Source organism: Leguminivora glycinivorella, chromosome 1, assembly GCF_023078275.1.
Source record: "Leguminivora glycinivorella isolate SPB_JAAS2020 chromosome 1, LegGlyc_1.1, whole genome shotgun sequence".
NCBI lineage: Eukaryota > Metazoa > Arthropoda > Insecta > Lepidoptera > Tortricidae > Leguminivora > Leguminivora glycinivorella.
This window is the reverse complement of record NC_062971.1, coordinates 19,891,126-19,908,194: the sequence shown is the minus strand read 5'-3', so window position 1 is coordinate 19,908,194 and position 17,069 is coordinate 19,891,126. Positions and strand designations below refer to the sequence as shown.

The 17,069-nt window shown below is 34.6% G+C and overlaps 1 protein-coding gene across 1 annotated transcript in view; it reads left to right on the top strand.

Annotated features, from left to right (window-relative positions):
* LOC125226690 (CUGBP Elav-like family member 2) overlaps positions 1 to 17,069 on the top strand; it is a 276,900-nt gene that overhangs the window by 41,401 nt on the left and 218,430 nt on the right. The window contains exon 3 of the mRNA XM_048130789.1: positions 11,883 to 11,949. Coding sequence (XP_047986746.1) covers positions 11,906 to 11,949 — 44 coding nt within the window. The 5' untranslated portion in view covers positions 11,883 to 11,905. The remainder of the gene's footprint in view (positions 1 to 11,882; positions 11,950 to 17,069) is intronic.

The following is a 17,069-nucleotide window of genomic DNA, read 5'->3' as shown; positions in this document are numbered from 1 at the left end:
TTAGGAGTATAATTTTAATAAAAAAGTGCGCGTAGTGATCCTGCCTGCTATGCCGCGGACCCGGGTTTAACAAAACTAACTCAATAAGAAATAACTGTGGTCATCATACAAATAAATAACCTTACCGGGATCCGACCATCGGCAGGCAGGGTCAACTATCAACGATCCAGAACACATTCATAACTCACAAAAACGTAATAATATATTTTTAGTTCGCTTTTGGCCCCAGATCGGTCGTCAATGTGACACATTTACAATGAAAGTAGTATTTTAAGCCTTGAAATAATTACATATATACATATTACTCGCTGTATCGCAATGCTGATACATTGTGCGAGGAAGTCGCCAGCACTTCGGTCACCAGTTACCTCAACCAGACGCTTCCCGATTTTTGTGAACAACTTGTTCGCGCTGGGACCCCATGGACCTAGAGTTTCTACGCCATACGTATCAGCATTGCAATACAGCGAGGAGATGTCGCCAGTATCCTTGGTACAATGCCTCAAGCAAGGGCCTATTTTATACATTAGCTAGCTTTTAAGTTTAGTCTTAGTTTCTTATATGATTATGTAAATAAATATGTTCATGTTGCTAGAACTACTTACAGATATAGCTTGCTATCCGAAGTTGTGTTCTAATATTCAGAACCTCGCAAATTTTCATGTATACCCTTATCATCTTGCCTCAACTTACTTTTATAGTAAAAACGAAATCGAGTCACCGACATCCAAGAATATTACTTTGCGGCAAATTTACACAGTTCGATCCGACTCATAACCCATCTGTATTCAGTCCACGGAGCGAGACACCGATGATTACCTACCGTCTTTATGCTAATACCGCATTCTGAAATTCACTTGGCGTTGATTTTTCTTAGTTTAATGTTTGAGAACAGTAGGGTCGCCTCTTTGTTAGTTAATTTGGATTACCTGTACAATGTAGTCTTTCTGTATTTTTTAACAAAACTAGATTAACTAAGAATAGTATTTGATTTTATTAAATGTTTTTAACTAGGTAATAAGAAAACTCATCCATATTTTATTGATACAACATCAGCATAAAAAAATATAAAGTACATACTTGAAAATAATATATAAAAGTTACGATAAAAAAATCTCAAATTCTCAAAGCATGATAGTAAAAGATTCTCTTTAAGCTCAAATGCGTTTATAACCGCATAGAGGTATTTGTTCGCTCACGATTCAATATTGGCTGTAAACAAACGTTGAATCACGACCGGAAAAAGGTAATGTGTTCTTGGTTTTACTCTTTCGATGCTTTAACAGAAGGCCGTTACCGGGTGTAGAACTTGAAAGTGCATAAGACCTTTGGTTCTGGTATAGCCATATATCGAATTGATTCGAATCCCTCATACCTGCCAGTCACACGGGCACGTGCGATAACGCCGAAAGAGGCAAGAATACAAAACTTTTTGAATCCCGGGAGTGTTTAGTCGAATGGTTTTAGGGTACCCCCGAAGAAATAAGCAACTTTAGCCCGCGATAACTTTGAAAGTTATCGAAGACGTGGCGTAGAATATTTTTATTTGAGAAACTCAACGGCAAAATTTTAGAACTGAGGCACATCTCTGTTTAAAATTTTATTTAAGTTTACTTGAAGTATTAAGTATGTTACCTTACCTATGGAAAGAGGGCATGCCTTTGTAATCAAATTAAATATTTTAACCCTTAAATGCATGGTGATGCTGATGTATTGTATATATGCATCATATATTTGATGGCCCGTGGCTCGATATGTAGCTATTCACAATCACATTTATTGCTTTATTATTATTCATTATTTATTATTATTTCATAAACATTTAAATAAATTAAATAATATAATGATTTACTATTTATTATTTAAGGATTAAGATGAGATGGCGGAAAAGTGTGAAAAAACAGGATGATGGCGATTTTTAGTATGTGATTTAGGCTGTTTTTTCGGAGTTAGTAATTAGTTTAAATGTTTAAACATTTTATCATGGAGGTTCCACAAATAGTGTACCTTTTTAATAGGAGCAATTTTTTTAAAATGAAACTTACCAATTACGATATATTTATATAAATAAGATTTGGCCTATTTAACTTCTAACACTGATTTAGTATAAAAATCGATCTTAAATATTTTTTTCCCAGAGTCAGAAAACCATTGTCTATCACATATATTAATATCTCGTTAAAAGAAAAATTCATGCATTTAAGGGTTAAAGAGTAACCCCCTTATTCATAAACGTGCTCTAAAGTTATCAAGCCGATAAAGTTCGTTTGTCCCTTTCCGACGTCTTAGTGTGATAGAAAAGGACAAACGAACTTTATCGGCTTGATAACTTTAGAATACGTTTATGAAAAAGGGGGTAAGTATATACCTTATATCAACAAGTCCAACAAATATTGCAAGAAATGTAAACAAGTATGGCACATTACCTCAAAGCTATACAAAAACGATTTTCTTAGATATATTCATAATGATCGTATTTTAATATATATAAATCCATTTAGCTTCATTCTTTTGTATTGTAGTTTTTGAATTGTTGATTTTCACCCCATGTCGTTGCAGCCTTTTCCATTCAAGCCTATTCTGGTCTTTCTTTTTCACTTCCTGGTACGAGTGGTTACCTACCCCTAGTTATTACTTTACTACCTGGAACCTTTAATTAAGAAAATTAAAGATGTAAATAAGTAAAAGACAAATGGAAAATGGTTTATACCTATTACCTATAATAATAAAACTAAATTTTTAGAGCTGGAAAGAGCCCAGAGATCATTATTAAAAGTCATGCATCTTAAACCATTTAGGTTCCCAACCGTAGACCTGTATAAGCTTTCTGACGTATTAACGGTAAGACAACTCTACATATTATCTGCAACTTTAAAATTATATAAATCCATATCACATACGCCTACCACACGAAATACAAGGAGAAACGGTAACATAATTCCAATAAGTTCAATAATAAAAACAACATATGCTAGTAGACAGTTTGTTTATAAATCCGGTCAATTATACAATCTTATGAATAAACACTTAAAGATATATTATTTACCGTTTTATGAATGTAAAAGAGTGCTTAAATTGCTGGCTTAAAAGTAAGAACTATCATGAAACAGAAAATATAATTCAAAATGTTATTGAGCTATAAACACACTCTCAGAAACACACACACACACACACACACTTTTTTTTATCTGTAATTGTTTTTATTGTTATTCGCTTTAAATTTTATTTTGTTTTCATTTCTTATTTCAATTGTAACATTAAAACTTTTCTGTTAATTACCACTTAAGGAAGAGCGGCGCCCCTTAACACGTATTTGTTACTTAAAAAGGGGCACCGACATTTAAACTGTGTAGGTATTTCTTAAAGTGAATAAATAATTTTTCATTTTCATTTTCATACGGAAACGAGTGTACTGTAAATAATAAGCAGTAACTCAAAAAAATTTTAAATGAATCGATGATTTGTGAAATCTCTATTTAATAAAAATAAATTGTCATTGGCTGGATCCATTTTGCCGAAGCAGAACTGCCAAGACACCGTTATTCATTGACTGGAAAATATGATGTTACGAGATAGATGAGGCCATCAAACATTCGTTAGGGAAGACCTTCGAAGGATCTGTAGCGAGTTCTATACGCACGCTTAAACACTTAGGTTTATTAAATGACTCCCCCTGAAGTATGACTCAGTATTCGTTTTTAAGGCTCCGTGCATCAAAAAGAGAAAATGGGGACCTTTTCTAATCATTCATGCATTACGCATCATCCGTCTGTCTATTTTCTCAGATACTTGATTAGTTTATTATACCTACCCATTGGCTCAAAGTTTCATCATAATAATAAACGAATAAATTATTACTCGTATTTACAAGAATACCATGATTGTTACTCACGTAAATTGTTCTCTGATCAAATTTTAAAAATAATCTCCGTAAGTTACTTAATATTTCAATTTTACTACTATCACACAAAGTGGAATCTTAAACGCATAAACATAAGATTTTCTTTACGATAATGTAGGGTCACAATACCTACTGTCTCAAGAAATGCTCAATAGCTAGTCATTATTCATCCTGAATAAGCAATCGTTTTAGCATTTTAATTATTCAAAATCTGTTCTCCTATAGCCACTTCCTCCTTCCATTATCTTAGGAAGTAATATTTGCGAGATTACGGAAAATACATCAGTCTAATGAAGATAATTTGTTTAAATATAAGTCCAAATGCGACGCCACAAGAAAAATCAATAAAATGCAAGTTGTTGCTGCTGAGCGGCAGTCCTGGGTTCGAATCCCGGTAAGGGCATTTATTTGTGTGATGAGCACAGATATTTGTTCATGGATGTTTTCTATGTATATAAATATGTATTTATCTATTTAAGTATGTATATCGTCGTTTAGCACCCCATAGTACAAGCTTTGCTTAGTTTCGGGCTAAGTTGATCTGTGTAAGGTGTCCCCCAATATTCATTTATTTATTTGTTTATTTGTTGTGAAAATTCATCATAATGAATAGTTATTATTTAACAAACCTTAACGCACCGACGGTATGTCACTCTCATTTTATCGGTGAAAAAATAAAATAATTCAGATGACTTTCAAGCGGTGCCATCAAAATATAGTCATTACACTTGGTATACCATTCAAACTTACAAACAGATACTTACACCTGTTTTTTGAATTGAATTAAACTTGGTATACTACTCATGCAGGCTCATACTAACGTTCAAATAATAAGTTACCTAATTGATACATAGCGAAAAATACGGTTTCTCAAATTACCAGATCTCGGTAATCATAAATAATCATCTCATTATAAATCAAAACCGGGGTAATTTTTCAATACAACGTGAAGTTGGATGGAAGCCATTAGGGGTCCGATTATCAATTCTACCCGGTCGCTAGGTGGTTGTCAATATTCATTTAGGCGGTGGCCGCAGTGCGCGTGATTTGTCGCTCGCCTAGAGCTCGCCACACTAGTGTGGGGCTACATTTTGATGGAGTAGGCACTATTACTGGACCACTATCGTCACTATTTGGCTGACGTGTATTTTGATATGTATTTAAGCAGTAAAATGCCGATGGGTTCGGACTTTTTATACAAACTTAGTGCAAGTAGATGTAGATGTTATTGTAGCTGTGCTCTTATTTTATATTTCCCAATTTTGGGTTTATGGTAAAATTGAGGTCGAAAACGAATTTTAAAATGTAGTTATTTCAAAAAAATCCATCGTAAGCACAATCTTCTAATTAAACTACTCACATCAAGATAGTAACAATATTTTCCATAATGTCCAAAAACCAAGGAGGAAAATGAGAACTATCCTTACTAATATTATAAATGGGAAAGTGTGTGTGTCTGTTTGTTTGTCCGTCTTTCACGGCAAAACGGAGCTACGAATTGACGTGATTTTTTAAGTGGAGATAGTTGAAGGGATGGACAGTGACATAGGCTACTTTTTGTCTCTTTCTAACGCGAGCGAAGCCGCGGGCAAAAGCTAGTATTTTTATATTAAGAATCAACCAAATCAATCCGTGATCCGAATCATCTGATCACAATTGTACATTTTTATTTTCAATTGTTCATTCAAACACAGTCCTTTCTCGTAAATGTAAAATCCATAATACTTAATATTATAAATGGGAAAGTATGTGTGTCTATTTGTTTGTCCGTCTTTCACGGCAAAATGGAGCGATTCTTTAAGAGAGATAGTTGAAGGGATGGAGAGTGATATAGGCTACTTGTTGTCTCTTTCTAACCTCCCACTTCCCTAAATTGGGGGGTGGACGTTTGTATGAAGCGTTTCGCAATTTTCGAATTTAACGCGAGTGAAGCCGCGGGCGAAATCTAGTATCAAATAAATGATTCTCAGATTTATAAAGCCTTATTGGTCTACTAGCTATATTAGCCTACTAGCTTCGCTCCCGTTAAATTCGAAAATTGCGGAAAGTCCCGTACAAACTTCTATCCCTAGTTATGGGAAAGTGAGAGGTTAGAATGAGACAAAAAATAGCCTATGTCACTCTCAAGTCTCAATTCCTTCAACTATCACCATCTTAAAATCACGTCAATTCGTTGCTCCACTGTTTTGTTGTGAAAGACTAACGCCGTGGCTTGCGTGGGCGACGGTCGCGCGATGGTCGCGCGACGGCGATGCGACGCATACGAAATCAAACCTTATCGATATGGAAATATGAGACGCGACCGCCCACGCAAGACACGGCGTAACGATCGATCAGACACACACTTTTCCGTTTATAATATTAGTATGGATATTGCTTTATCCGACACAAAAAAACCTCCCTGCCCAACACTAACCCGTTAAAGGGAGGTGACGTGATTCGAATTCGAAATCACGTCGTATTCGCCAAAGGGTGCCCGCGGTGTCGAAAATCGTTTGTTATTAATTTGCCATTCGTCTGCGTACGCGTCTCTTGGGGAATCTCGAAACGTCTGGTTGCTAGAAACTGAGGCCTAAGGGTCATATAGTTCTAGATAGTTTTTTTTTTCACTCTTACTCGATGGCAAACAAATGTTGTTTTTTTTTTACAATAATTATAAATAAATATATAATTATAGATCAATAAATTTAGTTTGATGATGTCTTCAATTCTTCATACGATTATTCTGCATTGAAACAAAACGAATCAAAACTTTGTTATTTAATTATACATGCCAAAATGAGATCATGATAGTTGGTTATGACATCGTTACAAACCGAAAATGTTTATTTTATAACTTGACTAAAAAAACTCGAGTAGAAAATTTTTAAAGTTTTCATATTAAATCCTCTAGGGTTGTAAATTTATAAGTTTTCTTTTAGAGGTAAGTACCTCGATCTAGACGAGATTTCGGTGCAATGGTCACCTCGGATTGTCTAGAGGTCAGGCAAGAAATTTAACAGATAACGTTTCTTCGTAACTTACACAATTTGAAAACAAATTACTTTTTATTTGTAGCTAATTCATATGAAGTAACTTGTAAAGGTATACCTTACTCAAAGTTTGTGGGATTATGAGCTTATTTTTAAGAGTCCGCAGCAAGTTCGGCTCCCCATACAAATAAAAAGAACTACGCTTATATTTAAATAAATACATAGTACATTCCTACGAGTTTGATTATAATGAAACTTTGCACATAAGGTAAAATACCCCATAATGGACGGTGATGCCATTATGGACAAAAAAACACAAATCCTTAAAAATAAGTATCTAAAATAAGTTTCTAAAAACTGACGGCTATGTACCATAAACTAGAGTTATAGAGCTGTTTCATTTTGAAGTTTCAATTAATTCGGTTATTTCTGAAGGATTTGGCGGCAAGATAAAATTCACCAGTTTACTGAAAAAAATATCAAGACGAATTCTTAGTAATGTTGCTAAGAGAGTTGAGTTCATGTATAAAATAATAAAATAATAACGCACGGTGTAATCTTGAATGCGTTTTACTTATTGCATTAAGCATGAGATAAGGTATAAAACATACTAGTTTGTTGCTCCAAAGATAGTAAGAATTGACGTTATTTTGCGAGTGTCCATTACTGGACCCGAAAAACTGCGTACCTCCTATGATGGACAAGGAACAATTTACAAAACCAAAATTTACAAGAAACAATCCTATGTTAAAATAACCCAAACTAATTGTATTTATGGTGTATAAAATTGACTCATTGCGTATCAGTTGGCTTTAAAAGTAAAATTTTAAACTTATTTCACTGTCCATAATGGGGGATCCATTACTGGAGAACTGCTGTCCATAATTGGAGAAAAAACACCTAGTTTTAATTTGTTAACTATGAAGAAACCAATAGAAGTATCTATTTTGCAATAAGCTTGAAATGTAAAAGAAGGATAGGACATTCAAGATTTAACACGCTTAGCCGCAGAATTTTTACATTTATCAGTGAAATATCAAAAACAGGCGAATTTTTTTTCTTAAACTGTCCATGATTGGGTCCGTCACCTTACGATGTTATGAGGCAGTAAGTAGTTTATAGATTTTTAAAATCACAGGTCAAACGCGATTAATTCACATTATTTCACCTTTTTTCTGACGTGGTCACGGAAGACTGATGTCCCACCAAATTGTCAACGGAAAGGTAATTAGTTACACGTCACTAATAGTAAACTACCCGATAAATGTTAGCTTATATAATTATTCGGGGTTCAGATAAAATTCATGTACCCACTTTTTTAATGTTTATTATAATGTGGTGCGGTGGGCACCGCACGACACAGAAATGTAGTACATTGTGCAACAAGGGAGGTAAGGGGGTCATTAAATACGAGTTTCCTGATATATTCACGACAGCCGCAGGCTGGAGTGAATATAGACACAAGTATTTAATATCCTTACCTCCTGAGTTACACACAATGTTTTTCATCACATCACATTTGAGAGAAAAATACAAAAGAAAGTTATAAGGCAAAACCTTCAACGCAACGACGGCGCAAAGACCAGTAGTGTATCTTCATCTATATTAGATTATTCATATTAAATTCCATTGTTTTTGTTAAAAAACACTTTTTGAACGAAAAGAAACACGAAAATCCTGCATTTAAATTAAATGCAATGTTCAAAAAATCATATAAATCATATAATTGAACTAAATTTTTACTTATTTATCATTCATTCATTAATTTTGATCTGTTGTACTCTCCGTTGCTAGGCAACGGTGGGCGCCTCCGCTGGCATGCGGTCAAGCGCGAGTCGAGAACATATTGTCAGATTGTAAAATTATAACGATTTATCCGAGTTAAATTTACGAAATAAATGCAAAAAATACTGAAATAAATTGCATTTTTCATACCGTATAATATCTTTTGTAGCTTAATAGTCAAATTTTGGTTGAGCAACAAAAATCCTTGGCTGATTGAAACATCATTTGCCTGAAGTATTGTACGGATTGTATTAATTTTTAAAACTAAATCCATTATTCCCTTGGGAATAAAATAGTACATTATGCTTCAGTACACGTAGACGCAATGAGACCTTTAAACAGCAAATGTGATGAAAAATAATGTTAATCGCGGTCAATTTGTGAGTGACTTGAACTATGTATGTGCGCGATATGCGAGAATTTAATTTTTAACCGCCTTCCAAATCTCAACGGAAGGGGTTCTCAATTCGTCTGTATGTTTTTTTTTAATTTTTTTTTTTTTAATGTTTGTTCCTCGATATTTTCGTCGTTACTGGGCCGATTTTGAAAAATTTTTTTTGGTTGAATGTATATGCATACAGATTGGTCCCATTTTTCTCAGAACCCAGTTCTGGTGGTGGGATCCTGGAGAAATCGAGGGAACTCCTCAAATCTGAAATACATATGCATACCTATGGTGATTTTTGTGTTTTTAAAGGAACAGCATGCATTTACGTACGGAACAGTGACATTTGGTGCAGTGGAACTCCTGATGATGGTCAGAATGGAACTCCTCAAATCTGAACGGCACACTTATAGTGACTTTGGTATTTTTATAAGAACAGCATGCACTTACGTCCAGAACAGTGACATTTGGTGCAGTGGAACTGCTGATGATGGTTAGAACGGAGCTCCTCAAATCTGAACGGCACACTTATAGTGACTTTGGTATTTTTATAAGAACAGCATGCACTTACGTCCAGAACAGTGACATTTGGTGCAGTGGAACTGCTGATGAAGAGTGAGCCGCCCCTGGTTAGAGTTCCGTTCTGATAATCATTCTCATCTGTAAGTACTTCAGAATCATCCAAATTTCAAAATTGGTTCAGATATGACGGAGATATCGAATAACAAACATTAAAAAATATACAGACGAATTGATAACATAATCCAACATTTGAAAGTATTTATCACCAGAACCCCAAAGGAAGGCGGTTTTTTTTTCTTAAAAATTATTTATTATGTATAATACTTTAATATTATAATGATGTAATAATATATGTTTTCTATGTATACACAAGTACACACAAAACATCCATGACTCCGGAACAAACATCTGTGCTAATCACACAATTATGTGACCATACCGGGATTCGAAATTATGACTGAAACTTAGCAGGCAGCGTCACTACGTGCTAGACTAGACCGACCGGTCGTCAAATATCCAAAACGCACAAGCATCCAAAACGGAGGGTAACATCTAGTCAGTTATAAATGAGGCGTTTCTCCGTAAGTGACACAGGCAGTGCGCGCTGTTGCTCGGTAAACGTAATTCAGGCCGGAGCGGGCTGTGTTCAAATTACACAGACATTCGGACACTTGACAAATTTAGTGCGTGACTCGGGGCTGAGAGTAATACCTAATGTCAAAAGATCGCCCTTGCTGCTTAGGTACACAGCTGAGATTGAACTTTGTGACTTTTTTTCTATTTTGCTGTTATTTTAACGCAAAGTATGTATGGCCACATACTGTAGGTAAATGGCATACATGGCATGTATAAATAGTATTTTTCATCACATTTGCAGTGCTGTTTAAAGGTCTCATTGCGTCTACGTGTACTGAAGAATAATGTACTGTTTTATTCCCAAAGGAGTAATGGATTTAGTTTTAATTAAGACAATTTGAATGACATATCGTTTGTCAAATTCTAATGAGTACTTTAGAAGTTATGAGGGAACAGATGAACATACATACATACATACATACATACATACATACATACATACATACATACATACATACATACATACATACATACATACATACATACATACATACATACATACATACATACATACATACATACGGTCAAAATCATAACCCTCCTTTTGCATTGCCGTAGTCGGGTAAAAATTAATACAATCTGTACAATACTTCAGGCAAAGGATGTTTCAATCAGTCAAGAATTTTTTTTGCACAACTAAAATTTGACTAACAAGCTATAAAAAAAATATACGATATGAAAAATGCATTCTATTTATGTTTCACAATTATTTCAGTGTGATTTAATTTTATTTTGTAAATTTCACGTAGATAAATCGTTATAATTTGCAATCTGGCAGGAAATTGTGACGGTCATCTCGATTTGAGCTTGACCGCGTTGCCATAGCAACGGGCAGTGCAACATAAATAATTAATAAATAACGGACACGTAAAATGAGTTCAATTGTATGCTTCTTTGAACATTACATTTAATTTATATGCAGTATTTTAGTGTTTGTTTGTGCTCAAAAAGCGTTTGTAATCAAGAATAATGGATTTATATGTATATCCGATATAGATATATTACTGGTTGCAGCCGCGCCGCCATTCATTGAAGGTTTTGCCTCATAATTTTTTCCCCGTATTTTTTCCTCTCAAATGTGATGAAAAATATTGTGTGTAACTCAGGAGGTAAGGATTTTGTAAACTGTGTCTATAACTCTCTCCAGCCTGCGGCTGTCGCGAGTTATTAACACTCGTTGACAAAATCCCCCTTACCTCCCTTGTTGCACAAATACTATTATAGCGTTATAAAGAGGTCAAAAAAGAACAGTGGCGTACGTCGAAAATAGTTAATAAAGCCGCCACGAGTATTTTTGGCCTCAGTTAACCACCCATGCGTAATATCCATTAAAGGCTTCGGAAGAATGCGTTACTACTTTGGTTTAGAATGTAATAAATCATAAAGTTACAGGTATCATTTGGTTATTTATTAGGTTTTATAAACTCTAATAAATGAATATAGCCTTAACTCAAAGACCATGTCTTAATTATGATATACCTACATTTTCATGGCACGATGTACAAATAAAATGATGAATTAATTATTTAACAATACGTTATACTATGGTTTACTATTTTTATAAATTATTTACAAGTATACTACTCTGTTATAACTAATACGCTGCTATTACATGCATTGCATACCTAATAGGACACCACTGTGCCACCAATACACTTAAACATGTTTTTTTTTTTTTCAGATTTTTCGCAATTCATAGGGGACATGGAGATTCAGGACTTCAAGGCGATGACTGGAGTAAATGACAGGTAAGTGAGAACCTTATTTGTATTAAATTTACAAGACTTTGTTTATGTTGACTTCAACATTTTGTTTCGTTTCCATTATGTGTCTTTTGTAGGTACTATTTTTTTAACAATACCTACATCCTTTCATATTTAAGACTTATATAAACAAATATAGGAATGGGAGGTTTATTGTGATTACTAAGATATGCTGTTGGTTTACTGTAATTATGCGCTTTTATTATACCTAACTGAATACGGATCTGGTAATCGAACCCGCTGACAGACAGATAGATGGATGGACAGAGTGCGCTAAACAATAAGGTGCATGTCGTGTATGAACGTTGCAATGGAATTTCTGCGTAGCGAAACATTAATCCCGATGTTTACAAAGATCTAATTTCAGCTGTTAAGTTAACTAAGTACGTAAGTCTTTTGGTTACATTGGATGTGGAGCGATAAAGAAAATTTTATGAATTTTAACATAAATACCGAAATACCGAATTTATCTAAATATTACAGTGATTGTTTTAAAACCTAGTTTCTTCAAGCCACGTTCTGTGGCACAGAATTATGAGTCAAAATATTACTATGATAAATATTTAAAAGCTTTTTACATATCTGACTTATTTCCTAGTACAATAGTATGACTGACTGCTATAAGTATGAATAACATTAGAACTATACTCCCTAGTAAAAACACTTTAATCAACATAAAAGGTGGAGTCTCACGTGCGACATCAAAAGATCGTAATACGGATTTGACTGTTATACTTAAGGGCACATAATTTTCATAACATCGTAAAGTTGACAAACTGTTGCATCGAAACTAAGTTCTAACACTTGATTCTAAGGCAGATTTTGGAGTTCCATAAACAAGTTAGTCAGGAGTGCAAGTGAATTTGAGGGTTCGATGTAAAAAAGCCCTCGTCCTTGCGAGAGACTCTCGCCATTCAACCGTCCTGCATCATCCATCTTGTTTCTTTTTTCTCCCCAATCCTGCGTTCGTCAAAGTGCAATATCATCAAATCACTGTAAAAGAAGTACCATGATTCGGGGGATAAAATATTACAACGGAGGTTTCAGGCAGACGGGTTGTTTGGGCTGGGTCACAGTAGAAGCTAATAGAAGCTAGTGGTTCTCGTATTTGCTCATCTACGTTTCTGAGCTATTATTTCAGTTGTATACCGTACCAATTCCGTTCAGTTTTCATATGTTTACTTGTAGTTCTATCACAACTTCACCACCTATCAGTACGTTATTCAAATTCGTATTTTTATTTGTCTTACTGAAACAAATGTAGATTAGCATAAGCATTGTCTTAATGGTTCCACGATACCAATATATTGATCTTGGTGTGACTTCGCTTAACCTTAAAAACGTACAATATTAAAAAAAAATCGTCTTTATATAAAACATAATCAATTATTTTACCTGTAATCTAACGAGTGATTTAGACATCAAACGTTCGTAGATACCGTTACTTAGAATCATTTTTATCTCCCCATCGTATCAACCCCTGTAGAACCGACCCGCAGATACCAGCGGCATCTTTGCCGAGTCACTCAAAGCGTATTTCATGCTACGTCGGCCAGCGAAATGATATTGTCGGAAATATGATTTGAGAAACATATGTATTAGATACATAAATGCATCTGTTGAGAGCGATTGAAGCCTGATTGCCATCTTGATGCTTAAGCTGATTAGAAATTTTGCGCTTCAAGTGAATATTTGGGAGGGGAACTAGATATGGATAATACAGTAGTTTTTTTAGAGTGTGTGAATTATTTATTTATTTAAACTTTATATAAAAAAAAAATACAAATGGCGGACTTGATGACTAATGGCATTCTCTACCAGTCAACCGTCGCGCATCGGGCTAAACGGAGACAAGTAAAATTATGAATTACTTAGTTAAATTGAAATATTGGTTGGAGGCACATTTTTTCATTGTGTATTCATTTGATTGTGTATTAAAAATCTAATTAAAAATAACAGTCATGTTTTTTTTCTTGCAAATTTTACGACGGGCGTGAAAATTATTATTTTCTACTTGTCGACTGTAATCTGTCAATTAGGACACCACAGACTAACTAACTAACTAACTGCTAACTTTTCAGTGTTGGATACTCTATGGCAGTTCCGACTCAATTATAATAAGCTCATTATAGTTGACTTTAGTTAACTGTAATAATTTCAAAAATAGAACTTCATACAATTTCTATACTAATTTGCGATACCTGGCAAATTTTCCTGCATCTGAAACACATTTTTTTTTATCTGTCGCGTTATCGGCCAATCAGAGACGGTTATTACAAACAATTGGTTGCTAGGTAATTCGATGTTGATACAACGGTGAACGACTCTATTAACATTAATTTTAACTTGCATGAATGATGATATTTCCGTCCATTGATGATGAAGATGATTACTCGTAGAAAAAGTATTATATACAATAGTGATATAATTAAGCTTTTCACTCTCGTACCGTACTATTAGGCCACTCAGCAAGGTTCGTGGCCTAAACATGGTACTCGACTGAAAAGCTTTGTTAATATATCACGATTGTATAAAATACTATATTCTACAATATTAACAGTTAACTACAGTATAACAATGATTAAACTGGAGGTACTGGTATTTATTTATTTATTTATTTAAAGTTTATTGCACAAAAGACAAACTTAATGTACAAAAGGCGAACTTAATGCCATGAGGAATTCTCTACCAGTGAACCTTATTTAGTAACCTTAGTTGGTATTGCTGACGTTAATGATAATAATATAATTATGACCAAGTGGTCTTTATAGCATAATACCCCGAGTGTCATTGTGCGTTCACGCAGGCAAGCAATGTGCTCGCTTGGGCAGAAGTTTACGCCTGGCCGTACAAGAGGTCTATTATTGTCCAGGTTTTTATAATGTAATACATACAAGAAGTTGCAGAAAATATGTGAAATACCTGTAAACAGCATTAACCTATTCATTATTCAATTTCTTCAAGATACTTTAGGAAGAAGGATTCAATTGATATGAAATTGAAAAAATAGAACTATAGTTGAAAATACAAAATTAAAACTTCTGGTGTGGATACGCCATTATAAAATTATATGGATGAAATCATAGAAACAATTTACTATCATTCCACTACTTCGAAGAATATTATGGTGGATGGTCAAAATATCTTTTTCCTGTAATGCTCCATACAAAACTTCCAACCCTATTTTAGGGAAATGGAAGGTTAGAAAGATATAAAAAAACCGGCCAAGAGCGTGTCGGGCCACGCTCAGTGTAGGGTTCCGTAGTTTTCCGTATTTTTCTCAAAAACTACTGAACCTATCAAGTTCAAAACAATTTTCCTAGAAAGTCTTTGTAAAGTTCTACTTTTGTGATTTTTTTCATTTTTTTTAAACATATGGTTCAAAAGTTAGAGGGGGGGGCGCACTTTTTTTTCCTTTAGGAGCGATTATTTCCGAAAATATTAATATTATCAAAAAACGATCTTTGTAAACCCTTATTCATTTTTAAATACCTATCCAACAATATATTACACGTTGGGGTTGGAATGAAAAAAAATATCAGCCCCCACTTTACATGTAGGGGGGGTACCCTAATAAAACATTTTTTTCCATTTTTTATTTTTGCACTTTGTTGGCGTGATTGATATACATATTGGTACCAAATTTCAGCTTTCTAGTGCTAACGGTTACTGAGATTATCCGCGGACGGACGGACGGACAGACAGACATGGCGAAACTATAAGGGTTCCTAGTTGACTACGGAACCCTAAAAAAGTAGCCTATGTCACTCTCCATCCCATTTATAATTTTATTGTTAAAGTGTTAATGATTAATTAGTCGTTAAACTCGCGCCTAACTTAATTCTTTTTCTAACTCAATGTCTAACTTAAGTGGTAAAGTAATAAAATATCATCTCCATTACTGACTGGTTATGACAGCTGGCTATGTCTATCGTTTGGCTATCGACAGTTATTAATGGTTCGCAGCCGGAGCAAAGTGGTACATTTTCTCGCAACTCCATCCCATCTTAGCTTATAATAACTTTGCGATAAATATAATAGAGCAGTCAAATCGGACTAATCTCGATCATCTGTTATATAATTGTTTTTAACCCCCAACGCAAAAACTACGGGGTGCGGGGTGTGTGTGTGTGTGTGCGTGCGTGCGTGCGTGCGTGCGTGCGTGCGTGCGTGCGTGCGTGCGTGCGTGCGTGCGTGCGTGCGTGCGTGCGTGCGTGCGTGGGTGCGTGCGTGTGTGTGTCTCTGTCTGTCTGTCTGTGACATCGTAGCTCTCGAACGAATGAACCAATTTAGATTTAGTTTTTTTGTTTGAAAGCTGAGTTAGTCGGGAGTGTTCTTAGCTATGTTTCATGAAAATCGGTCCACTATGTCCGTGTTTTTTTTTTTAATTTTTTTATTTTGTGATTCGGTTATAGATTATATATTATATAATCTATAACCTATAATTATATTTAGTTCTGTGTTGTGATCAAATCAAATTTATGACAAATTTTCATTATATTTAAATCAGATATTTTAAGATGAGTAAAAACATTTCCTCTTTTCAATAAGTTTCCCGGCTTGTAATAAAAATATTATAATTATATATACCTTAACTGTTAAGGCTTAACGAACAAAATAAGTAATTTAAATATAACTTTATTTAGGTAGGTACGTACTCGTACCTATATAATTGGCAATTTTCGTAGATACTTGCAAAGTCTCGTAGTTTTAATATAAAACTAGTTCCGTCCCTCGCATTATACTGAACGAAAAATACAATATGCAGTCTCAGGTCCAGACGGAACGACGAAGACAAAATATCTCAGTCTTCCAGTACTCCAGTTAGGTCCTTATATTCGACGAGTCTCATAAATAAAGTTGTCGAGGGCCGCCCTTCTGACTCTGCAAACGTCGCTCGACGTGCCATTGAAAACGATTTCAAGACTCGAGAGAAACTCTCACCGTCTTTTTCAAATTTGTTATGTTCAGACGGGATGGCAATAATCCAGTTCAGAAATCCTAGAACATTCGAGTTTCAACTTTAGTGTTGATTTGTTTCATTGTTGCTTTGACGAGGTTTGATTGTGCAAGGGTCGGATCAACGGCGTTCTGAAGTTTATTTG